General features: G+C 36.1%; 2 protein-coding genes across 3 annotated transcripts in view; one reads left to right on the forward strand and one right to left on the reverse strand.

Annotated features, from left to right (window-relative positions):
- Positions 1–10: 10 nt before the first annotated feature.
- On the forward strand, positions 11–8,799 carry PIH1D2 (PIH1 domain containing 2). Of its 2 annotated transcripts, none has more exons than XM_077112926.1 (6): positions 11–119; positions 1,027–1,235; positions 2,588–2,711; positions 3,105–3,350; positions 3,695–3,960; positions 6,085–8,799. In XM_077112926.1, exons 2-6 carry the CDS (start codon positions 1,059–1,061, stop codon positions 6,217–6,219), a joined length of 948 nt encoding a protein of 315 aa, XP_076969041.1. In that variant the 5' UTR covers positions 11–119; positions 1,027–1,058; the 3' UTR covers positions 6,220–8,799. The 2 variants fall into 2 exon arrangements, with proteins under 2 accessions (XP_076969041.1, XP_076969042.1); XM_077112927.1 differs by having other exon boundaries at positions 30–217; positions 1,029–1,235.
- Positions 8,350–27,480, reverse strand: part of DLAT (dihydrolipoamide S-acetyltransferase) — a 45,828-nt gene continuing 26,697 nt past the window's right edge. Inside the window, exons 11-14 of the mRNA XM_077112924.1 lie at positions 22,692–22,807; positions 11,331–11,493; positions 10,852–10,988; positions 8,350–10,253 (exon numbers count right to left, since the gene is read on the reverse strand). Of these exons, the coding sequence (XP_076969039.1) occupies positions 10,124–10,253; positions 10,852–10,988; positions 11,331–11,493; positions 22,692–22,807 (546 nt within the window). The 3' untranslated portion in view covers positions 8,350–10,123. The remainder of the gene's footprint in view (positions 10,254–10,851; positions 10,989–11,330; positions 11,494–22,691; positions 22,808–27,480) is intronic.

Consider the following 27,480-nt stretch of genomic DNA (forward strand, 5'->3'; position numbering starts at 1 on the left):
GTGCTTCCCGGACCCAATTAAGCGTTGCGCCCAGCCTGGTTACCCTGGTAACAGGCGCCGCGCTGTGTGTCAAGGATCCGAGGGAAGTGGATTCACCGGCCTCTGGAATGATTGCCCAAAGTTAAGTTTCCTATTTAGCCTTATCTCATACAGTATTCGAAGCCTCAGTCGGTGGTATGGGACTCCTCTCCAGTGGACGCGGAGGGAAGGAAATAGGGTAGGAGTGGGGGACGTGATATTCCAAGATCTAGAAAGGGTATTTTTACTTTCATTTAGCGTTTACCAAGTGTAAATCTATATATATATATTAGTTTACTCAATCCTGCAAGTAACTCCTTGAGATAGGCATTTTATTATCGTCTTCATTTTGAGAATCACCTAATATATATTATTAACAAAATATATATATATATTTTATATAATAATATATATATATATTAATATATATATAATATATATTATATATATATTATATATATATATTATATATATAATATATATTATATATATAATATATATATTATATATATAATATATATTATATATATAATATATATATATATAATGTGTGTGTGTGTGTAACTGCTCAAGGTCATCCATCTAGTGATAGAGCTAAGATTAGAAGCTTAACCTTCTGGCTCCAGATTCCATGCTTTTATCTACTAAGCTATACCGAAGTTTCCAATGGACCTCACCCCACACGCACCTCTGCCAACTCCAGGACTGGGGAGCCGGCAATTAAGGATACACAGGTGTTGGAACAGGAAGAGAGCCAGAAACCCAAACTGAAAGTGTCTCCTCTCCCATCTCTAGGCTTGTGAGATTCCAAATAGGGGTAAGGCCTTATCTTTGATGACTTGAGAATTAGGAAGGGGTGCTGAATAGGAAATAAGGAAAAGATAGCAGCGCTAAGCCACAATCTTTGAGACACAGATGTTAAGGTAGCTGATACCTGTCCTCCCTCCCCCCAAAGTAGAAATGACTTACCCACGCAGATTTTTTCCCCCTTAACTCGTGTCTTTCCACAGGTTTAAGAGACCTGTTCACCATCATTAATCATGGACGCATCCTCAAAGGGTCTGTTTACCCAAATTACTCAATTCTGGAACCTTCTAGATGATCTGGCTGAAAGTGACCCTGAGCGCTATGACAAGTTCATTAAATGGCAGCTGAAAGAGGGGAAACAGTTCTGTGCTGCCCCAGAACCACAGCTGTGTCTACAGACGAAGATCCTGGTGTGTAGAGTTGGTGTCATGGCTGGGAAAGTGCTGAACAAAATGATTCTGGAATAACCAGAGGATAGCATACCCTTAGCTATTGCCACATAAACACAAGAAAATTGAAGAGAAACTGCCATTCTAGAAAATGAAAAGTAGTGTGGAAGATTGTGTTGAGAAGTAAGAGTGGTATTCATACTTGTTATATTTTGGAGATGTCAAATGAGGTCTAGAATGAAAAGAGAAAGTAATGTAATAATTTAAAGGAGAATCATGGAATTGGAGCTTTTTCAAATAAAGATAACTGTTTAGTTGGTGCAGTTAAGAAGTGATGTGATAGGGTCAAGTGAAATAATCTACAATTATTAGATTAGATCAATTCCCTCCTCCCTCACCACATCTCCACCCGAGTTCCTTTCTGGGTTCAGTTACTGGATTCTTAGTGAAAAGACAGCAGCTTTTGGGAAATCAAGAAAGCAAGAGTGTAATTTATCAAAAAACTTTAACCATGTGGATTAAAAATAAATAATAGGGGGAACAAATGTTAAATTGAGTAGATTGAAATACTAGTGATCAATGAAAGGGAATGGTAAGGAGTATAGAAAAAAATAGGGGAAACAAAGGCTAAAATATATTGGGTAGATGGAAGTACTAGCACTCAATGAGAGGGAGGAGTAAGAGGTATGTATGAGTTTTTTATTTCTTTTTCTGAATTGATGCAAATGTTCTAAGAAATCATGGTGATGAATATACAACTATGTGATATTGTGAGTTATTGATTATATACCAAAAATGGGAATGTTTGTGTTTGTATGTTATGTTTAAAAAAATTTTTTTTAATTAAAAAAAAACAGTTTTAACATCTTGTGTCTGATACTCATTTTATCTACAGTATGGACAGATGAGCAAAAAATATGGATAAGAAATAAATAATAGGGGAACAAAAGTTAAAATAAATTGAGTAGATTGAAATACTAGCAGTCAATGAGAGGGAGGGGTAAGGGGTATGGCATGCATGACTTTTTTCTTTTTTCTCTTGTTGGAGAGATGCAGATGTTCAAAAAGATGATCATTGCCATGCCAGAGGACCCAGGTTCAATTCCCGGTGTCTGCCCATGTTTAAAAAAAAAAAAGATGATCATGGTGATGAATACATAACTATGTGATGATATTGTGAGCCACTGATTGTAACCACGTCAAGAACATTTGTGTGTTTGTTATTTATAAACAAACAAAGCAATTAACATGTGAAATGACTAACCTGGAGACTAAAATTCTACCTCTTACAATTCTGTGATGAGCTGCCTTTAGGATATTATTTTAAAATAACAAACTACATTTTGAAATATGCAAAATTATTTGCTTTCTAGAAACCAAGAGAAAAAATACTTTTTATCAACCTATGCCAGTGGAAAAGAATTCCAGCTCCCCAATCAAACACTCATCCAGTACCTTTAAGTATCGGCAGGCCAGAAGATATGTCTGAGACATCAGGTAGGCAGAATTATGGGAGAGGAAGCACATTTGAAAAATCTTTTTGGCAAAACAATGGGCCAGATTTTGATAAAAGACACTTCAAGTTAAAATATTTTATTTGGTGATAATGTAGTTTATGACATATTAGTATACCTTTATGCAAATTGAATGCCTTTTTGTTAAGTTTTTCTAGCAATATGACAAGTTTTTAACCCATGTAAAAATGCCAAGAGATGCCCTAATTGGAATATAATGTATATAGAACCATTGTGATTGCCTTTGAAAAAATACAGGAATGGAATTTACTTTCTAGTTTTATCAAGATTATGATTTAATATATTACCTGATAATATCATTAATGAAAACAGGTCAAGTTGTCTTCATTTCACACCCTCCAAATTAAACACACAGATGTTTTCACAGTCATCGATGTTGCCTACAATCCTGATGTTCTCCAGGCAGCAGAAAAGGACCAGAAGAAAAGGGACCAGCTGATACAAATGGCTATGAAATGCATTGAGGAACGACTCCAAATCACTCTCTCCCACATCTACCATATTACTAAGTTTAGAATAAAAGGAAGCATTCAAAGGATGAAACAAAATCTGATGGGAATACAAACTGACTTTCCAGATTTAAGACAGAAAATGAGGAAGGGTAAGTTGAATGTAAATGCAAAAGTAAACTGTTTAAGATATTTTTGCATCCTGTGTACCTTTGCAAGTAAGAAGAGTCTTGATTTTAAAGGATAAGAAACTCAAGATAGAAAAATATAAAGATTTAGATATTTGAAATATCAGAATATCCTAAAATATTTTGGATCTTCCTGCAAACTTTTAAACAAACTTCTTGGTTTAAGATTTTTTTTGGCTTAAGATCCAAAACTAATTTAGCTTCATCTTTATCTGCTATCTTGGCTAACCTTACATATACCACAGTCTGATATTGCTTATGCTATTGACTAATTTTGTGATTTTCTCTTTTTTTTTTTCCCCACAAAGAAATAGGTCTTGAACAGATAGGTAATAGTACTATGAGCAATCCAGATCACTTTCCTCAACTTTTACTGACAAAGGACCAAGTTTCAGACAAAACAGGGTGTCTGATACAGGAGATTTCCAGCACTGAGATCCAGAAAGAGATGAAGATTCCAACCTATGAATTAAAAATTGTGAAGGATCAGAATGAAAAGCCTCTGAAAATTGAGTTGAAAGTTGAACTACCTGGTATTGATTCAATCTCTCTCTGTGACCTTAGTGTATCTGAGGTAAGTTGAATAGACAATGTAAATTTGTATCACTAAGCACTCACTTTTGTGACAATTTCCTCAGGTTATAGATCAGCTAGGTCTACTCTGCTCCATGATTGTTGTGCATTTGAAGATCAAGGTGAAGGAGAGATTTCCATCTGAGATTTGCCATTCTCATGGCAAAGGGAAAATAGAAATGGTGAAACCATGCAGTGGATCCTAAAATTTCTGTTCAATATGGCATATATCATTTTTACTCACATTCTGTTGGCCAAATTGAGTCACTTGGCCAAGTCCTACATCAATAGAGCTGAGAAGTATAGCCTTCTTACAGGTAATCATACTAAGTCACATGACAGGAAAATCCTCTTATATAAGAGCAAATAATTGGGAACAATCCTACAATATACCACAGTCAGCCCTCTGTCATGGATATTTGCTTCTTTCCCTAAGGAAAACACCTCCCAACCCCAGCATCAGACTCCAAAGTACAGGATTTTGCCATAGTAATCTGCATTCTGCTTCTTTTGAATCACAGACTAAAGATTTACAAGGCTATCAACTCCCCCAGTCCCATCCACCATAAAGGCAGAATGGGGAGAGGGTAACCAAAATAAAGTCTCAATTCAGAAACAGGAATAATAATCAGGCACACAGTAGTTACTGGTGACCGCAACCTTTTATGTAATTTGCTTAAAAATTCAAGGAGAGTTTAATAAAGAGATTAACAAAGTATGGGTAGCGTGTAAAGAAACTACAAGGGATAGCACAGCACTGACACCCAAAGGGATAAGGGAGAGGTTACAAAAATCTGGAGCGAGAAAGTCTTGTGGAGAGTTCTCTCTTGACTATTATTTTTCTAATGCAATTATACTGAGATAAATTCATACACCATACAAATCATCTGAAGTATATAATCACTCAGTGCCAGTAATTTTGAAATCCTGGTGGACAGACATTGGTAGGGCCCATTTCCTGGAAGTGGAGTATATTCTTCCTTAGGTCCCATGATAAGGTTCATTGGTTAACTAGCCCCCAAGTTCCACTGTTCTCTGTACTTTTGGCTCCATTCTTTGGGAAGTTTCTACTTTTCCAATATCCACCTTGGCCATATCTGCAACAGCACTGGAGAACAGCATTGCCATCTTTAGGTACTGAACAGTTTTCTGTTTTTTGCAAATGGAATGTGGAGAATCCTAAGGTTGTTTCAAATCTTGAAATCAGTTTCTTTTAGCCCAGGTTGGTAGCATTTATTTGATTACAATTAGTGATATACTGTACAATTCTTTTTAGACAATGTTTAATTTTTAACACTTACCCGTCTCTCTAGACTTAATTGCTAAAATTTTAGCCAAATGAAAGGATTTACGAAGGGTGGCCTTAATCCATTCAGTCAGATTTTAACAAAGGGCTTTTGTAAAGGACTGTGATTTAGTCCTTTGGTCTAGGCTGCCTTAATCAGCTTTTGTTGATCAATAATTTTTTAATTTTATCTTTTACTGGTTGGAAATGAAAATAGTCCCATTTTTGCAGCCTTTAGGAATGGAATTGAGTACTCTAGATTCCTTTTCTATTCTGCTTACAAACTCAGCAATTCTTTTCTAAGCACATCACTTATAGTAACTTGTTAAATGCAGCCAACCATTGCTTGCTACCAACATTCTACTTTCCTAGTTCTTCACCTAAAGTCACAAATTAACTAGGTACATTATTTGCCTTCCAAATATTTGAGAAAGTTTTACTAAAGGCTTTATCTCTAGAGCATAGGTCACTGTCTTTCCAGTTAGCCATAAAGCCAGTGTGCATAATTTAGGGTGGCAGCGCACTACTTCAAGTACCATGTCAATTAACTTTCTTTTTTATCATTTTTAATCTTTTTTAAATTTTTAAATTCAGCATATTAATACATTAATAGAGCATGTCAGTTAACTTTTGATGTATTAAGTCACAATAACAAATCACCTCAAAATCTCACTGGCCTACAAGAGCAGTTTTATTATTTCTCACAAGTCTCATAGCAATGCGTGGGATACTTTTCTTATGGCAGACCAGTGAATAACCGAGTATAATCTCATCATACAAATCTTAACCAGGAAATATTTTTCCGTTTCCACCTTTAAACTCTTGGTTTATTATTCCTAGGATGACTTATTGATCGAAGACTCTGAAAAGTATAGATTACATCTGAATCTTCCAGAATTGGTTAATACTGAAATGACCACAGCAAAATTTATCAAAGAAAATGCTACACTGATCATCACAATGCCACTGGTGTAAGACAAGGGCATTGTGTTTTGGGTTTTCATATGAATTACAGGGTCTTTATTATAGTTCATCATAAACACCAATTTCATATTTTCTAAGGATTCCTTTTAATGGAATGAGATTTTTCTCTTCAGCTGTTGTATTTTTTTTTTTTACCTACTCTGAATTAGACTGGCATCAATTTGTTTCTGAGTAACACAAGAATGAGAAGACTCAAAAAAATTTATTTTGAAGTCTTTAGTAAATTTTTGCATCAGAAATAAAAATCCCAGGCTGCAAAATAATTTTTATTACCAGGATGGGCTGTAGTAGTGACTATTTCCTACAGCAATAAAGATACAGGGCCAATGTAATATACGCAAACCCATACTTTCTGGAATCTCTGTACATCTATAAAACAGCTCTGCCTGGAGTCCAATCTACCCAGCCACAGTTTTTAATGCCAGATTTGGATTTATCTTCAAATTGAATACAAAGATACAGTAACAATTGGTGGTTACTCCATATAAGATGCAAAATATATCCATCTCTAAGATGAATCAGAAAAAGGAGCTGACTGAAACAAATGCCTTTCTCCTAAGAAAATGATCTACAGCAGTGAAGTACTTTCAACTCCCATTCACCTCTTTAAGTTGTCAAATGATTTGTTCAATACAAGGATACCAGCTTTTCAATTCAGATCCAAGCAAGCAATGTGCCACATCAAACTTTTCTTTTCTACATACAAGTTTCTTTGTATGTATTAGTTTTAAAGACCTTGTTAATTTAAAAGCTTATGAAGTTTGGAAAGTAATATTGTATGTTATAAAAATAACTGATGTTACATTTAAAAGCAAATATAATTTTACTCAACCTGGCCTGGATTTGAATCCTACTAATAGCATATTATGAATGCACTAGTCTTTTTTTCTTCTACAAAATAATAGCCAAAACCTATCCACATGGAGAGGTTTGAACCTCTACTCTTGCACTCTCAGCACTTGGTGTTATTCATGTCAGTATCTACCTATTTGTGTACTCATTAATAAAATACATACCAAGATCTAACAAGTAACATGTTATATTTACTTTCTAGTTATTCTCCAAAATATTTTCACCATATTACTTCAGTGAATTTTATAGTCATAAAAATACCTCTCAACTCCTGTTGTACTTTCCTTGTTGCTAAAGCAAGTACCATGCAATGGGTTGCCTTAAACAATGGGAATTTATTGGTTCATGGTTTTGAGGCTAGAAGTCCAAATCAAGGTGTCATCAAGGCGATCTTTCTTAAAGATGGCAATGCACACAGCAGCCTCTCCTTTCTCTTCAAGGTTCTATTGACTTTCAGCTTCATTTTGGCTGCTACCTCTGTGCTTTTTCTGTGACCTTCCCTATAAGGACTTTAGTAATCATTAGCTTACAACCCATCCTGGGCATACCATAGCTGAGGTTACCCCATCAAAACGTTATATTTACAAGGGCTCACACCCACAGGAATGGGTTAAGTTTGAGAACATGTTTTTCTGGGGTACATAGCTCCAAACCACCACATATCCCTTCCCTACAAAAAGCAAAACTTTACCCAGGAAGGGTACTAAGTAATAATGAAATGTGAACTGGTTTAAATTTGAATCTTAACAAGATTTTTTTCCTCAGAATTGGAAAACTGAGATGGACATTAACAGCATCCTTGATTTAGGGACTAGATTTTTCTATAAAGTTTATTTTAAAGCAATCATTAAAAGGGACTGATTTCCCCAAGTATTCCCGGGCTTCTGTATTATTAGGTGATGACTATTCCTTTGCAGCACATTCCTATCATCTCTCATGGTAGTCAACTCCTTTTGGAGACCATGTACTGGGATACCATAACTTCATACCCATAAACTGCAGCTTAGGAATAAAGTGTCTAATAGAGCCAGACTGCACTTTCATCTTGCTAAAATGTGTCATACTCTAACATGGGTTCTTTAGGAACTCCTTGAACTTCAAGTGTTAGACTATGTCCTCCAAAATTCGGTCCTTATACCAGTTCTTGAGCTGAAATTATATCTATATTGAGGCCAATATGCATTAAAAGCTTACCTATAGCTGCCCCTGGATCTTAATCATTTAATGTGAAAAATAATTACCAACAGATCAAAAATTAGACCAGACATATTGAGAAAATATCATTTACTTTAATATTTAAACAATCTAATTTGAACCCCAAACACTATTTCTAACCTTGTTTCTTTCCAGCCCTTGTAAAGGAAAGACTGAATCCAGTTCTCATTAGAGCTCAGATTAATTTTTAACTCAGAACAATATTTATAAAAAGGCAATTGTTTTTATTTTTCTTTCAAGGGAACAAGAGAGCCATAAGCATTAGCAAAGAATGAGTTATCTTTGAAATGTCTTACTTATGTTTGAACCAGATTTGGCTCCCTTGTGATAAGCTACTTCTTCTACATCAGTTCATGTTAAAGTAACTAATTACTGAAAAATCAGATTTATTCAATTGTTTTCATAATAATACAACAAACTGAATATTTATGGAATATATGGAGTGTTACTTGCACCCATGCATCATGTAAATAAACTTTAGAAATAGATTCAACACTGAAAGACTTAAATTTCAGGCTCTAGCTCCACCAAATATTACATACACAAGGAAGCACTGGTCAAATTTATTTTAGTCATAAACAAATCCAAAAATATATTAAAACACATCAGTTTGAAAAAAAAGTCTGGAATTGTATTTAATGTTCCCAATTATTATCATCCTACACATCATCTCCACCTCCCAGCAAAAGAAAGGCAGATCACAATAAAAGAGATAAAAGTATTTAAGCTGTTTAAACCTAAAACATTTTTCTCTCTACTACCTTTCTTATTTTACATGAGACAACCCTGGGGTAGAAAGTCACAATTTTTTTGTACATAGTTAACAGTTTTCACTTACCTTTTTTTCTATTTATTCAAGTAGAAATTACTGCTTTGTTTTGGGCATGGTCTTTTAGCACTTCACACTGTTCAGTAATACATATCTTCCCCTATTATTTCAAATGGGACTTAGTAATAAATGGATTTTGGTATATATCCAACTCTTGGTAACCATTTTATATATATACACCCATCCAAGCAATAAATTCTGTTAAATTCATTTGGAAGTAACCATCAGTTACTCTTGGAGTAAGGATTCTTTCAGTTTCTTTCTGTTAAATTCTACAAGCATTTTATTTGGAGGTAAAGACAGAATTCTACTCTTAGTAAAGATAATTCTACACATTTAAGCAATTTAAATACATACCCACTCAAATTCTCATTTATACAAAGCAACTGGTTTATATATTATTATATATTCAACTCAAGAGGAGAGGAAATATTTTGGGGATTCATAGAAAAATAACATGGTCAAAGAGGTCTAAGAAAATGTTGACTGTTTAAGTTTCACTTAATCCTTGCAGTTCTCTATCCTTCCCATCTATGATAAATCATGTATAGAAATATTTAAACTGGGGTTAAATTCCAAATTAAATCTTCAATTCAGACCCTTTTTCTAAAAGAACAATTTTCCTGACTTCTCTTTTTCTCAAATCCAGTATATAGAGCTTCAAGGTTTCATCCAGGCTGCTTTTATGTATCTGTCTCAACAGGGAACCATAATTCTGCCTCTACTATATTTCCTAATGGAAGTATTATCACCAAAGGGCTAGACCACATGACCTGTGATAAGGAACACAGAGCTTAAAATCTGGTATTTAATTATTAAATGTGCACGATATTTGGCATTAAAAAAAAATTCAGTAATGTCCATTACAAATAACTTATCTGGACAGACTCAATAATAAAAATAATTGGTTAACTTTAAAATAAAAAGAACCACGTTTAATAACATAAATATCTTGATAAGAATGATAGGATGAGAAGAGTCTAGAAATTCTTGAGTTAATTATAACAACATGGTAATAGGCTTTTCAAGGTATTTTCTAAACTCAGCAAGCCACTGTGCTCCAACTGCTCCATCTACAACCCGATGATCACAACTGAGTGTAACAGACATCATGCTAGCCACATCAAATCTAGAAAAAGATAAAAATATTATTAGGCACTCCGAAAGCAGTCACTAGATTTTAGCCAGTAACCAACTCAAATGCTCACTCCAACCTTATAATCCCAACCAGGTAACATTACTTTCTGCTTACTCTTGATGTCCCCAAACTTCAAGCTCGAATTAACAACTTAAAGAAAAAGACTGATGCATGGGTCAGCAAACTATGGCCCAATAGCCAAATCTAGACCTCTTCCTGTTTTTATAAAAGTTTACTGGAATTCAGCCATGCCCTTTCATTTATGTAGTTATGCCTGCTTTCACACTACAATGGTAAAGCTGAATATCTGGAACAGAGACTATATGGCCCATAAAGACTAAAATATTTACTCTCTGGTTGTTTAAGAAAAAAGTGGGCTGACTCCCAGAATATATACGGCTTCCCATCTAAATAGGATTAACAGCAATTAGCAAAATAAGAAAAGTTGCTGCCCCGAAAACCTTTTTTCTATATTTATATCTAACAACTGGAAGCTCCAATATACCATGCTAATAACTGTCTGTAAAACAGAGATGCAAAAGATAAAATAAAAATGAGCTTACACCTCCCCTCCCCATTTGGCACTCACCCTTTTTCATTATCTGCTGGAACTAGTCTATCCTCTGAAGCACCAATTGCCAAAATACATGCTTGAGGTGGGTTAATAATAGCAGAGAAATTCTTAATTCCAAACATTCCTAAATTGGAGATTGTAAAAGTGCCACCCTAGAGGAAAAAAGATGTAGAAAATTAAAACAAGATATTAACTGCTTATCATATATATCAAAAAAAAATGACAAATGTTCTGTAAAAAGACTATACGATAAGCTTTAATTTGTTTTAAGAAGGCCTGAAATACATTTTGTCAAAAATATACAACCATTACAATGTGAACAAAAGTCAACTGTGCTGTCTCTTATGCACTCGTTAGAAAATGTCTTATTTCAGCTTTTGCCATGTTATTCAATTTTGAGGACCTTGTATTAGTGAGAATATATGGAAAAATCAGAGGTAGAAAATGCAATAAAAGCATTATGCCTTTCATGAGGTATGTATTCAATACTCTACCTGGAATTCATGTGGCTGCAGTTTACCTTCTCGAGCTTTGGTTGCTAAAGAAACAACATCTTTCGCAATAGTTTCTAGTCCTTTTATATGTGCATTAAATACAATAGGAGTGATGAGTCCCATAGGAGTACTGACAGCAACACTGACATCAACAACGTGATTCCTATTTAGAAAGAAAAGGAAATCTAAATAATAAACATTTATTAAGAAGATATGTAAAGGGGGAAAATTCAACTTCCCCAATAGGAGAATTCTTGATATTCTCACAAGCAGTGGGGACAACCAAAGCAACAGGCTGAGTCCCCAATCTTGGGGTTTGTTCATGTGAAGCTTGACCCCACAAAGGATAGGTCAAGCCTACTTAAAATTAGGCCTAAGAGTCACACCCAAGAGAACCACTTTTGTTGCTCAGATGTGGCCTCTCTCTCCAGCCAACACAAGCAAATTCACCACCCTCCCCCTGTCTATGTGAGACATGACTCCCAGGGGTATGGACCTTCCTGGCAACATGGGACAGAAATCCTAGAATGAGCTGGGATTCAGCATCAAGGGATTGAGAAAACCTTCTCAACCAAAAGGGGGAAGAGCGAAATGAGACAAAAAAAAGTGTCAATGGCTGAGAGATTCCAAACAGAGCCGAGAGGTTATCCTGGAGGTTATTCTTATGCATTAAATAGATATTACCTTGTTAGTCAAGATATAATGGAGAGACTGGAAGGAACTGCCTGAAAATGTAGAGTTGTGTTCCAGTAGCCATGTTTCTTGAAGATGATTGTATAATGATATAGCTTTCACAATGTGACTGTGTGATTGTGAAAACCTTGTGTCTGATGCTTTTATCTAACTTAACAACAGATGAGTAAAATATATGGCTTAAAAATAAATAATACGGGGAACAAATGTTAAAATAAATTCAGGAGACTGAAATGCTAGTGATCAATGAAAGGGAGGGAAGGGATATGGTATGTATGAATTTTTTCTGTTTTATTTTTATTTTTTTCTGAATTGATGCAAATGTTCTAAAAAATAATCATGATGATGAATATGCAACTATGTGATGATAGTGTGAGTTACTGATTATATAACAATAAGAATGTTTGTGTTTGTATGTGGTTATGTATCATAAATAAAAAACGAATTTTAAAAAATGCTTATTTATGTGTATAACTTGATTTTGTTTTGCTCCCTTCAGAGATTTCTGTAGAATTATTTGGTATTTTATAGTTTAATCAAATGACTGAAACAGATTTTTTGATCCAGTATTTATCTGCTGGAGTGTACTTCATTTTTAATAAATAACAGAAAGGTGCTATACCTCAAGCATCAAAATCAACTCTCTTTTTGGAGTGAAATAAATAGTCAAAAGGTTAAAAAAAATTCCTTAGTAAAGCTTGCAGACTTAGGTCACAGTATGCCAGTGTTTTGTTTTACCATACAAGGCTATGCTGCTGCCACCTAGCATGAGCTAAGCCAACTGCCACCTCCGTAAAATTACACAGTTGGTTGAGTTGAATAATATCTATTTTCCTGGCATATTCCCTAATTACCACTATTAGTGAGAGCAGTAAGGTACTATTATAATGCTTTTTTCCTCCTATCAGCAGCATAAAGAAAAATATATACACTTAAAGTTGTCTTTTCTTCCTATTCCCAAATGGTCTTATCCTGATAGAATGGTCTATACTTGTGCAAGTTTCAATTTTTTTAAGGTTTTAATACTGTAGTGTCATGTATGAATTTGATTTGGCAGCTAAAGTAATAGGTTCCTGAACTTAACTTACTGAATTTCAGTATTTTTAAAGGTTTTATGCAATCAAAGCAAAAAGAACGCTGCATAAAAATAACAAACTTTAGCAACTGTTGATACTCAAATCATACACCTCTTAATAAAGAGCATCTTATGCTTCTTAGCCCTGCTAAACTATGTACAGAAGAAAATTGTTTATTTCAAGTATTGGATTTGAAAATAAGTGCTTATGTTTAACAGAATTACTGATGTATTTTAATAATGCATTATGAAAAATAAAATTATATTAGACATCATTGTAACTATATAGCCAATATAGATTTGTGTATAATCAGAATGCTAAGAATTTTTATTGGCCTTGTATGAGGGGAGTTTGAATGTTAATAAACACATTTCCCAATTGAAAAAAAAAGAGTAAACCAATAAATTCCGTTCTTGAACCAAAAAAAAAAGTTTGAGTTTGTTGTCTTTTTTTTTAATTTTAAATTAATAAAAAAGAAGGTATGTGCTAGGGAAAACAATAATATTGGTATTTATTTCAAAACAATTTAGAGAAAGTTTGTGCTAATGCTCATCTACAGACATTTTTCCAGTTTTCACATTTGTTATATCCTTCCTGACATGGATACTTTAAAAATGAATGCAAAATATGGGGGAAAGGTACCTACTGCAAACTATGGACTATGGTTAACAGTAATATTTTAATATTCTTTCATTAACAGTTAACAAATGTACCACACCAATACTATGGGTTAATGGCGGAGGGGAGGGGGAAGATAAGGGATATGGGAGGATTTGGGGTTTTATTTTTTATTTTTATTTCCTTTCTGGAGTAATGAAAATGTTCCAAAATTGACCATGGGGATGTATGCACAACTATGTGATGATACTGTGAGGCAGTGATTGTATATTTCAGATGGCATATGAATACACCTCAATAAAACCACCCTCCCCATAGGATGGGAGCTGTATCTCAATAAAACTGTTATTAAAAAAAATAAAATAGAAGTCATAAAAAAAAAGAAAGAAAACTTAAGATAAAAAAAATGAATGCAAAATATTTAGACAGGTTGGTTTCCCATGTACCCTCTACCCTCCCCCATTCTGCTCTAACTAAAACGAGGGTGCAGAAAGAAGAAAAGTATTGGCATTTACTAAGAATTAAACAAATGGAACTCCTTGGATTTTTTTTTAAATATTTTTATTGAGAAATAGCCAACACATACAGTTCAACCATATTATATAATCAATTGCTCATAATATCATCACATAGTTGTGTATTCTTCACCATGATCATTTTTAGAACATTTGCATTACTCCAGAAAAAGAAGAACAAAAAAAAAAAGAACTCGTATATCCCATATCCCTTATCCCTCCCTTTCACTGACAAATAGTATTTCAATCTACCCAATTTTTACCCTTTATTTCCCCCTATTATTTATTTATTAACCTCATTTTTCTTTACTCATCTGTCCACTGCCTGGATAAAAGGAGCATCAGACACAAGGTTTTCACAATCACACAGTCACATTGTAAAAGCTGTATCATTATACAATCGTCTTCAATCAAAGCTACTGGAACACAGTTCAGCAGTTTCAGGTACTTTCCTCTAGCCACTCCAATACACCATACACTAAAAAGAGATATCTATATAATGCATAAAAATAACCTCCCGACTGTTTAAAATCTCTCAGCCACAGAGACTTTGTCTTATTTTTCTCTTCCCCCTTCTTGTCAAAACAGCTTTCTCATTCCCATGATGCCAGATCCCGGCTCATCCTCAGGAGTCAGGTCCCACATTGCCAGGGTGATTTATACCCCTGGGAGTCATGACTCACACAGGGGAGAGGACAGTGAGTTCACCTGCCAAACTGGCTTAGAGAGGTCACATTTGAGCAACAAAAGAGGCTCTCCGGGGGTAACTCTTAGGCCTAACTAGCAGTAGGCTGAGCCTCTCCTTTGCAAGAACAAGCTTCATAGGAGCGAGCCCCAAGATTGAGGGCTCAACCTATTGAATTGGTTGTCTGCACTGCTTGCAAGAGTATCAACTCCTTGGATTTTGAGAGGAGTTGCAGTGGCTAGAGGTGAGTATTTGCAGGCAGAACTTGAACAAATAAAAGGAAGAGTGGAGGGAAAGAACTGCCTGGTGGGAACAAACAGGGGAACTAAGGACATAGGGGTGGCACTGTCTCAGAAGAAAATCAACCTTTAAACTAAAGCTCCTAACCTTTTCTGTACCATGAGCCCCTTTGTATTTAGGTCCTTTCACAGATTTTCTTTTTTTTAACTAATCAATATAGCACCTTCAAAAGCAAAAGTCTATGTGAAGGGTGGGCCACAGTGGCTCAGCAGGCAGAGTTTTCACCTGCCATGCCGGAGGCCCAGGTTCGATTCCCAGTTCCTGCCCATGCGAAAAAAAAAAAAAAGACTATGTGAAAAACAGCAGCATAAGTGGGATTAAAGTATTTTAGGTTTTTTGTTTTTTAAAAGCCCAGAAACCCTTTATTTGTGGGAACTATTATTGAGACGCTCAATATTTAAGACAGAGTGCTCCTGAGAGGGAAGCAGGGAGCTCTGCCTATAGAACCCCAAGGCTCCAGGGAACCCACTTTGACAACCTCTGAGGTAGTCAATGTTCCCCCATTCCCCAATCCCTACCCCTCTCCCGCCACCCAGATAAGGAACTAGAGGTTCAGAGACAGAGAGGGACTTGCCAGAGTCAGTTAATAAGTTAGTGGTGAGTTGATTCAAGCTGGTCCAAGCGGGGTGTGCTTCTTAGTGCAGGGCTGTTTCTTAACTGCCCCTTCCCCCAACCCCTGGGCTCCAGGAGACAAGGATGTCACTCCCTAGAGCTCTGGGGAGGCAACAGAGGTGGAGGGAGGTCAGGTTGATGACTGTCCCTTCCTCTCCAAATCTGGCCTCCACCTAGGCCCAGAGCATGCCTGTCATCAACAGCATGAGCAGTCAGCCTCACCACCCTGCAACCAGTGTAGTTCTCCCAGCCACTGCAGCCATCCTACCAGCAGCCACTCATGGTCCCTGTGCAGAGACATGCCCACAGCCCCTTCATGGCCACCACAGCCCAGATCCCTACCCCCAACCAAGCACTGTGGCAGCTCTGCAGGTGCTGCAGTCCCTTTCACAGAGTATTTTTTAATGCAAAAGATAAATAATCAAATTACAAGGAAAACAACTATATGGAAATCCAATTATCAAAATATTTAACACAACTGTGATGTAATATATGTGCTTCCATATTAACCCACTCAATAACAAGATCTCACAGCAGGTCTAATATGGCTTTCTAAAATTCTGAAGTAGTGATACATGAAGCAATACTTTGCAACATCTACAACTATAATGTGTTATGAAAATAACTGATTTTTACTGGTGACCAGATATCAGTATTATTAACACTTGTTTTGCTTTCTACATTTATATGAGGAAATAATTCTAAATTTCAATTAGAAGTTAGGGGGAAAAGATATGAGTTCACAAACTCCTGAATTATATCCTTAGACTACTTGGGGGTCTCTGGATTCCAGTGTAAGGGTTCCTGCTGAAATGTTCTGCAATCAAGAAAAATTTAAGAATTTCAGAGAGATACCTCTAGCCTTCCAAAGAACTCCAGTTCTTTACTAAACTCTCAATATGTCTAAGCCAGCTGGAGGCAGGCTTTTGTCACTTATAAGCACAGGGACCCGATCTAATAATGCAGGGCGTGTGACCCTCATTAGTTACCACAGCTGAGCTCTAGTCAAGATATCACACAGCAAATACTGTCTTTTCAGGAACACATATCCTGTTATTACAATATTTCTTGTTTAATAATCTTACTCCTCAGATAGTAGAAGATGGTGTTTCCTAGCTCATTCAATAGTGAATCCAACAAACAGTACATGCTCAATAATTATTTGGTGAATGGCTGCCAGAACAAATAAATGAAGGGCATTTGGTGAGAATTTAAAAAATTCATGGAACTTGCCCTGCAACCCTAATCCTGTCATCTAAGTGTTTTCCAAAAAAAAGTGGATGGATCTCCCACTTCACCCCCATTCGAATGGCTATAGAAAAATAAATAAATAAAATAATGGATAGCGCAATACTACCTAACTGTAATACATTAATTTTAGAACACTGAATGAAGCTGAATGTGAGAATGATAGAGGGAGGAGGGCTGGGGACACAAACGAAATCAGAAAGAAAGACAGACAATAAAGACTGAGATGGTAAAATCTAGGAATGTCTACAGTGTATAATGATAGTGACTAAATGTACACATTTAAAAATGTTTTTGCATGAGGAAGAACAAAGGAATATCCATACTGCAGGGTATTGAAAATAGATAGTAATTAATATTTTAAAACTTTAAACTTATGTGTGAGACTAAAGCAAAAAATGTTTATTTAGTACAAAATTTGTATTTTGACTACTGCAGTTCCTAATATAACTTATATGGACAGCTTAATTGAACACCTAAGTACATGGAACCTTGAGTAGGGCATAAGATTTTGTAGGTTTATCCAGAGTGATGCCCCAATAAATCCCAGAGTGATTTGAACACTGAATAAAAAAGTATTTGCGAAGTCCCCTTGGGGGAATGGTGAGAAAGGGGGAAAATTCAACTTCCCCAAGTGGAGAATTCTTGATATTCTTACAAGTAGTGGGGACAATCAAAGCAGTAGGCTAAGCCCCCAGTCTTGGGGCTTGTTCATATGAAACTTAACCCCACAAAGGATAGGCTAAGCCTACTTAAAATTAGGCCTAAGAGTCACCCCCAAGAGAACCTCTTTTGTTGTTGAGATGTGGCCTCTCTCTCTCAGTCAACCCGACAAGCAAACTCACTGCCCTCCCCCCCTCTCTACATGGGACATGATTCCCAGGGGTGTGGACCTTCCTGGCAACATGAGACAGAAATCCTAGCATGAGCTGGGACTCAGCATCAAAGGATTGAGAAAATCTTCTCTATCAAAAGAGGGAAGAGAGAAATGAGACAAAATAAACTGTCAGTGGCTGAGAGATTCCAAACAGAGTCGAGAGGTTATCCTGGAGGTTATTCTTACACATGAAATAGCTATAATCTTGTTAGTTAAGATGTAATGGAGAGGCTGGGTGGAACTGCCTGAAAATCTAGAGCTTTGTTCCAACATCCATGTTTCTTGAAGATGATTATATAATGATACAGTTTTTGCAATGTGACTGTGTGATTGTGAAAACCTTGTGTATGATGCTCCTTTTATCTACCTTATCGACAGATGAGTAAAACATACAGAATAAAAATAAATAATAGGGGGAACAAATGTTAAAATAAATTTAGTAGATTGAAATGCTAGTGATCAATGAAACGGAGGGGTAAGGGGTATAGTATGCATGTATTTTTTTCTGTTTTCTTTTTATTTCTTTTTCTGAAATGATGCAAATGTTCTAAGAACTGATGATGATGATGAATATACAACTATGTGATGATATTGTGAATTACTGATTATATATATAGAATGGAATGATCATATGTTAAGAATGTTTGTGTTTGTTGTTATATTTTTTAAAAATTAAAAAATTAATTTAAAAAAAAAAGGAATAAACGGTGGGCCATGGTAGCTCAGCAGGCAGAGTTCTCACCTGGATTTTACCATCAGACTTAGACTAAAACCTTAGCTCACCACTTACCAACTATTTGCCTTGGGCAGATTACTTACCAACTCTGTGTCTCAGTTTCTTTATCTGTGAAATGTAGACCATAATGGTACCTCTACTTCACAAGGTTCTTGTGAGAATTAAATGAAATAACAAATGTGCACTGATTAAATGTTAGATGTTGTGATGGCAGATCATCATGACTATACATTACATGGGAAAGGAATGGCTCTAAGAGCAAGGAAAGCCCAAACAGCATCCTAGAAGGAGAGAACTGAAAGACATGTTCAATAATAGTAACTAGCACAAACTAGAAAGAGAAGAGGATTTTCCAGAGTAGAAAACAGGCTTTTACTGAATTATGGAAGAATGTGGATGCCTTAGGAAGAAAACCATATCTGTGTATGCAACACAAAGCTATCCATGAATCAGTGGTATAAGGAGGTACTAAAAATAGGAAGATTGGTTCAAGATCTATGTAGTGGGTTGAATTAAGATGTGGACAAAAGATAAGCCCACATCTTAATCCCCAGAACTGGTGAATGTGGCCTTATTTGGGAAAAGGGTCTTTGAAGATGTAGTTAAGGATCTTAAGATGAGTCATTCAGGACTATTTGGGTGGGTCCCAAATCTATGACAAGTGTCCTTATAATAGACAGAAGAAAAAAAGACAAAGATGCAGAGCAGAAGACTATGTGAAGACAGAGGCAGACACTGAGCTATGCAGTCACAAATCAGGGAACTTCTGGAGCAACCAGAAGCTGTAAGAGGCAAGGAAGAATTCTTCCCTAAAGTCTTTGGGAGAATGTAGCCCTGCTAATACTTTGATTTTGGACTTCTGGACTCCAGAACTGTGAGAATATAAATTTTCATTGTCTTAAACTACCAATTATGTGATAATTTGTTATAGCAGCTCTAGGAAACTCCTTGGTCAGAAAAGAATAAAATTAATGGATTACTTATACATCTGGGCAGACAGAAATGTTTGAGAGTTCTCTTGGGGAGAGTTTGAGAATAGAACTCATGATGAGTATACAGAAAACTAGCCAACCTTAAGGCAATCATTAAAATCAATTAGGTTGGATTCATGATATAATGTGTGGCTTAAAGTCATAAACAATATTTTCAGAGGCATAAAAGTTTACACTAAATACTGACTTAACCAAAATCTGTTCTATAATCATTTTGGGAGGATGGCTGGGGGAGTAAGTTAATGTGTATATCTATGTGTATGAAATTGCTATAACTGAGCTAAATCTTAATTTACTTCAACAAGTCAGTCAATAAAGTAGAATAAATGAAAAAAAATTCATGAAAAACAACAGAGAAATGTTATTAAGAAATAGGAAGGCAAATACTAGAAGAAACCATTGTTTAAAATGTTGTGTTTGCTGAATGTGAGAATGATAGAGGGAAGAGGCCTGGGGGCACAAATCAGAAGGAAAGATAGATGATAAAGACTGAGATGGTATAATCTAGGAATGCCTAGAGTGTACAATGATAGTGACTAAATGCACAAATATTAAAATGTTTTTGCGTAAGGAAGAACAAAGGAATATCAGTATGGGAGAGTGTTGAAAATAGATGGTAATTCATAATTTAAAACATTAACTTAAGTGAGACTAAGTTAAAAATGCTTATTTGCTGCAAAATTTATATTTTGACTCGTGCATTTCCTCAATTAACTTTTGTGGACATTTAACTGAACACCACAAGTACATGGAACCTTGAGTAGCTCATGAGATTTTGTAGGTTTGTCCAGAGTGCTGTCCTGATAAATCCCAGAGTGATTTGAACGGTGAATAAAGAAATATTTGCAAAGTACCCTTGGGGGAATAGCGAGAAAGAGAAAATTCAACTTCCCCATGTGGAGAACTCCGGATACTCTCACAAGCAGTGGGGACAACCAAAGCAATAGGCTGAGCCCTAAATCTTGTAGTTTGTTCATATGAAACTTATCCCCAATAAAGGATAGTTTAAGCCTACTTAAAATCAGGCCTGAAAGTCACTCTCAGAGAACCTCTTTTGCTGCATGTGGCCTGTCTCTTAGCCAACACAACAAGCAAACTCACTTCCCTCCCCCACTCTAAGCTGGACATGACTCCCAGGGGCGTAAACCTTCCTGGCAACATGGCACAGAAATCCAAGAATGAGCTGGGACTCAGCATCAAGGGATTGAGAAAACCTTCCTGATCAAAAGGGGGATGAGCAAAATGAGACAAAATAAAGTGTCAATGGCTGAGAGATTCCAGAATCGACAGGTTATCCTGGAGATTATTCTTATGCATAATATAGATATCACCTTTTTAGTTAAGGTATAATGGAGAGGCTGGAGGGAACTACCTGAAAATGTAGAGCTGTGTTCCAACAGTCATGTTTCCTGAAGTGATTATATAATGATATAGCTTTCGCAATGTGACTGTGTGATCGTGAAAACCTTGTGTCTGATGCTCCTTTTATCTACCTTATCAACAGATGAGTAAAGCATATGGATTAAACATAAATAAATAATAGAGGGAACAAACGTTAAAATAAATTTACTAGATTGAAATGCTAGTGATCAATGAAAGGAAGGGGTAAGGGGTATGGTATATATGAATTTTTTTCTGTTTTCTTTTTATTTCTTTTTCTGAATTGATGCAAATGTTCTAAGAAATGATCATGATGACGAATATACAAGTATGTGATGATATTATGAGTTACTGATTATATATGTAGAATGGAATGATCATATGCTAAGAATGTTTGCATTTGTATGTTGGTATGTTTAATAAACAAACAAATGGGAAAAAAGTTGTCATAAGGGTTAGATGAAATAATACGTAAAACACACTGAGAATCATCTCAGTGATATAGAACAATAGCTTTCTTTTTGCCGTTTTTGTTTTATTGGTCAATAAAAACCATCTACTACAATCTTGATTTGTGATACAGTTAAACTGTATAGTGATGTAGTTAAAACGTATAGTGATCCTGAAATGTGATATAAACTGTACAGTTAAATTTTATATATTTTCTGATCTCCCTTTTCTAACTAATACAAAGAATTTGTAGCCTTTATTAATTAAATTTAGCACCATCTCTGTTGCTTTCACACTGTTTTGCTTATGGGAGTCATCTTTCCCACTGTGGAAAACACGTGTGCTGGTTTGAAAGGATTATGTAACCTAGGAAAACCATGTTTAAATCCTGATTCACCTTATGGAGGAACCCTTTACTTTTCGTTTTTTTTTTTTTTACATGGGCAGGCACTGAGAATCAAACTCGGGTCTCCAGCACAGCAGACAAGATCTCTGCCACTGCACCACCATTGCCCACCCAGCCTTTTCTTTTAATAGCTATTCAGTACTGTAGGTTAGAAACTTGATTAGATTATCACCAGAAAGATGTGATGCGCCCAAATGTGTTATTAACCTTTGATTAGAGGGAGATGTGACTCCATCCATTCCAGGTGGGTCTTGATTAGTTTACCGGAATCCTTTAAAAGAGGAAATAGTTTGGAAAGAGCAACAGAGCCACAAGAACCACAAGACCTACACAGCCAGAAACCTTTGGAGATAAAGAAGGAAAATATCCCTGGGGGAGCTTAACGAAACAAGAAGCCTGGAGAGAAAGCTAGCAAATGTTGCCATGTTCGCCATGTGCCTTTCCAGTTGAGAGAGAAATGCTTAAGTTCATCGGACTTCTTGAACCAAGGTATTTTTCCCTGGATGCCATAGATTGGACATTTCTATAGTCTTGCTTTAATTTGGACATTTTCACAGGCTTAGAACTGTAAACATGTAACTTAATAAATTGCCCTTTTAAAAGCCATTCTGTTTCTGGGATATCGCATTCCAGGAGCTAGCAAACTAAAACAATTTGTCTTCCTTAATCTCTACACTCCTTATTCTCCTTACCCTCTACACTCCTAGTCATACATTAGACAACAATAACAAAAAATGATGAATAGATACTTTCCCCAGTAGTGCCTTACTTACTGTCTTATAACTGTATCCAGCCAAGAAGAATTTGCTTCGGGAACTTTTAAACATGCCAAAGCTGAAGCTTTTATGATGAAGTCATTCACAGAAATTTTGTTCTTTCCTTCTAACATCTGAAAAAACAAAAAAAATGTCGTTTCTTAATTTCTCTCCTCAAATACTGAAACTATAAAATCTTGAGAACAGGAGGAGAGGAGAGAGAATATAAAAATGCCCAAAGGTACAAGGGAGGTCATTATGGCTAGATCCAATTTAAGTGAGAAAAACAGCATTAAAGACTAGAAGAGACAGGCAGGGGTCATACCATACATAATTTTGTAGCTCACAGTAAGAAGTTAGAGTTTTACTCTAAAAGCAATGAGAAATCTTCAAATACTTTGCTGTGAACAATTTAAGCTGTTTCTAAAGTTTTTCTAGCCTAGATATGATGATGCTGACAGTGAAGATGGAGGTCTACTTTCCCCTTTTAAATGTGAACTGAGTCAAGGATTATTAATCAATTTTCCTTTAGGAGACGTAAGAGAGTTTATCTAAATATCTATAATGCTCTAGGGCATCAATTTTCTAACTTTTTGTTTCTTAAGACCCCTTTTCACTATTAAGAATGATTAAAGATCTCAAAAAGCTTTGGTTTACGCCAGTTAATAAATCTACTGATAATTTATTGTTATGAATTAAACTGAGAAATCTATCAAATATTTATTAGTTCACTTAAAAATACTGTTACAGTTAACATAAACTTTTAATGAAAAAAATTATTATTCCTCCAAACAAACAAAAATTAATGCGAAGAGTGGCACTGCTTTAAATTTTGCAAATCTCTTTAGTGTCTAGTTTACGAGAAGAGAACCCAATTCTCATATTTGGACATCATATCTGTATTCATTCTATTGCAACATCACAAATCATGTAGCCTCTGGAAAATACCACTGCATACTCAGGATAGAATGAAAATGTGAAAGGCAAATATTATTATGAAAATAGCTCTGATCTCGTGGATCCACTGAAAAGGTTTAGGGGCCCCAGAGGTCACCAACCACACTTTAAGAATCAGTGTTCTAGGGTTTACTTGTGATGGAAACAGTCATAAGAACCCAAAGGGGTTCTTCTTATCTTCAGACCTTATCTTCAGGTCTTATCTTCAGACCCCTTTGTCATTTGTAAAATCAATATGCAAAGTGAAATAACCATGTTCCTACTGATATTACCTTAGAGAAATTTTTAGACATGATAGGGATCAATCACTTGATTATGAAACAAAAAACTAAAGAAGTACTATACCAAATGGAACTCTAGAACGAAGATGCACTGAATTAGAACAAGGTGAGGAACAATTAAGAACCTAATTTTCAAGTTTCGAGACATACAAGTAGGTATTATATTTTATCCCAAAGAGCTATAATCAAATGCACTTCGAAAAAGTGCTGATGTTCTTCATTTGCCAATCCTAGAAGCCTAAAATATAGTACAAAAATACACTGAGCTTCCTGTCATTGGCATGATGGCTTCATGGTAACTTCATGGAGCCAGAGTGCTGGCCATGAGGCCTGAGGGCACAGGGCCCCCATGGGGTAGTTACCATGTGATCCATGGTGTCTGGAGGTGGTGTCTCTACCAATGATGAGCAGGAAACAGGGCTAGAGAGGGAAATCAGGACGGCTACAAGGAAGGGACTGGACTCATACCATATACTACCACCAAAAGCAGCTGCAGGCACCAAAAAGACCCTTATTTAGTTTCCCTCCACTGCAAACAAGCAAACAGTAGGCTGCATCTCTGAAAAGGACAACAGTGGTTTTATCTGGTTTGGGCTACAAAAAGGGTAAGGCCAGTAATATCCTAACTGTGGAACCCATCAGAAGCTTCCCCAGTAGATGAGCCACTACTGAATCCCTGCACTGACTCACTCTAAATAAGCTGTAAAGTTTTCTTCACTTGAATGAAGACTAAGCAATCGTACTGGCTCCTTATTCCATAACAATAAAAAAAACAAAAATGCATTGATAATATAGTCACCTAGCAACAGAGATCCAAAAAACATGAAGCAAAATCAGACAGAACTGAAGGGAGAAATGGACAATTCAACAACAACAGAACCATCAATATCCTACTTTCAATAATGGATAGCATAAGTATGCACAAAATCAACAAGAAAATAAAAGACTTGAATAACACCACGTATAATCTAGAATAGAAATCTATAGAACACTTCAACCACAGAATACACACTCTTCTCAAGTGCATATGGAACATTTTCCAGGATAGGCCATCTGCTAGGTCATAAAACAAGTCTTATTAAATGCAAAAGACTGAAATCATATAAAGTATGTTCTCTGATTGAAATGGAGTGGAATTAGAAACTAACAATGAAATTTAGGAAATTCACAAAAATGAGGAAATTAAACTGCACACTCCTCAAGACCAAATGGGTCAAAGAAGAAATGGCAAGGGAAATTAGAAAATACTTTGAGATGAATGAAAATGAAGATACATCCAAATTACTGGGATGGAGCTAAAAGGAGTGTTTAAAGTGAAATTTAGAGCTGTAAATGCCTGCATTTAAAAAGATGAAAGATCCCAAATCAACAACCTAAACTTCCAAAAGGAAGAACTAAACCCGAAGAAATTAAAAGAAATAAATATTAAGGATTAGACTGGAAATTAATGAAACAGAAGAGAAAAATAGACAAAAAATCAACAGAATAAAAATTAAATTCTTTGAAAAGATCAACAAAATCGACAAACCTTTAGCTAGATGGACAAAACAAGAAAAAATAGAGAGGAAATGCTCAAATTACTAAAATCAGGAATGAAATAAAGGGATACTACTATCTCTTTACAGAAATAAAAAAGATTATAAGGGAAGATACTATGAACAACAACAGTAAGCCAACAAATTAGATTACCTAGATGAAATGGAAAACATAAAGAGACACAAATCATCAAAACTGACTCGAGAATAGAAAATCTGAACAGATAACAAGGAAACAAATTGAACTAGTAATTTAAAAACTAGTCACAAAGGAATGCCAAGACCCACTTTAATGGTGAATTCTACCAAACACTTAAAGATCCTACTTACAATGTATCCACATCCACAGGAATGGGTTAGCTTTAAGAATATGATTTTCTGGGGTACACACAGTTCCAAACCATCATAGTTCATGAATATAAGTGCAAAAATCGTCAATAAAATACTAGCAAACCAAATACGGCAATATATAGAAAGGATTATGCACCATGAACAACTGAGATTTATCCTACGAATGTAAAGTTGGTTTAAGATCTGAAAATCAATTGAAATAATGTCCTAATAGAATAAAGGACAAAAACACATGCTTGTCTCAAAAGACAGAGAAAAAGAATTTGACAAAAGTCCACACCCCACTGTGAAAAAAGCACTGAACAAACGAGGCATAGAAGGGAACTTCCTCAACCTGATAAAGAGGATCTACAAAAAACTAACAACAATTACATAATTGTGATTGGTGAAAAACTTATTTTCCCCTACGATCAAAAACAAGACAAAGATGGCTGGTTTTGCCAATTCTCCTAACATTGTATTGAGGTACCAAAGCAATTAGGCAAGAAAATGAAATAAAAGGCATCCAAATTAGAAAAGAAGAATAAAATTATTTCTATTTATAGATTATATGAGCTTGGATATAGATATTCCTAAGGAATCCACCAAAAAAAACTACCAGAACGAGTAAATGAGTTCAAAGGTTATAGGATATAAGATTAATATATAAAAATGAATCAATTGAGACTTCCGGGTTAAGATGGCAGCTTAAGAATGTGCGCATTTTAGTTCGTCCTCCAGAACAACTACTAAATAACCAGAAAAAGTACAGAACAGCTCCCAGAGCCACGATAGTGACCGGACACACAGCGTACCCTAGTCTGGACCAGCTGGACCGGCTGAGAGCATCCCCCAGAACCATGAGTTTCCCAAAGCTGCAGCGTTCAGCACCCCTCCCCCACAGGTCGCTTCCCAGAGGGGAAAGGAAAGGACTTTACCAGCAAGTAGCATGGACTGGGCACAATCAAACGCCAATTGTGGAACTAATTAACAAATTCTGACTACTGAAAATAGGTCCCCAGCTTAGGTGAACCTGATCATAGCGGAGGTTGCTCATTTTTGGCCTGGTGCCAAGGGGGAAAGATCGACAGAAAAAGGGGGGAAAAAAAAAAAAGAAGGAAACAGGTTTTGTGGCTGTGTATCTACAAAGGGCTGACTGCCTCTGGATACAGCAGCAGGACTTTTCAGGCTGCACTTGCCTCAGGAATAGGCAGAAGTAAGCTCTTTTGGGGGCTTATTTGGAGCGTGTGCCCTTCTCGGGGAAGGGGTGAAGCCTCACATAGATGGAATCCCTCCATCAAGGAATTCAGACACCAGGGCTTGGTAATTTGAAGCCATTAAAACCAGCCTACAACGTCTCCTCTGTCTCCACCACGCCCCCAGCAGGGAGAGTCTGCCAAAGTTAAAGGTACCGCATCATTTTATGCTGGTGGGAACTGCAGTCAGACAAGGGTCACAAACTGGGCAGGATAAGAAAAACAGAGTCCAGAGACATCACAGGAAAGTCTTACAACCTGCTAGGTCTCACCCTCAGGGAAAACCAATGCAGGTGACTCTTTCCTCCTGATAGGAGGCCAGTTTGGTCTGGGAAAATCTGGCTGGGGTCTATAATATCTAAGTAGACACTTCTAAGTGTGTGGGGGGGAAAGGCACCAAACAAGCAGGGCAAGAAACAAGAACTGAAAAATTCTCCTCTGTTAAACA

The sequence above is a fragment of the Tamandua tetradactyla genome, chromosome 8 (genome assembly GCF_023851605.1).
Source record: "Tamandua tetradactyla isolate mTamTet1 chromosome 8, mTamTet1.pri, whole genome shotgun sequence".
Taxonomy (NCBI): Eukaryota; Metazoa; Chordata; class Mammalia; order Pilosa; family Myrmecophagidae; genus Tamandua; species Tamandua tetradactyla.

Excerpts from the sequence above, each read along its gene's own strand:
- PIH1D2 (XM_077112926.1), top strand. The coding sequence starts at position 1,059 with ATGGACGCATCCTCAAAGGGTCTGTTTACCCAAATTACTCAATTCTGG. Across the intron at positions 3,351-3,694 it reads AAGACAGAAAATGAGGAAGG|AAATAGGTCTTGAACAGATA; the intron begins GTAAGTTGAATG and ends TTCCCCACAAAG. Across the intron at positions 3,961-6,084 it reads GTGACCTTAGTGTATCTGAG|GATGACTTATTGATCGAAGA; the intron begins GTAAGTTGAATA and ends TATTATTCCTAG.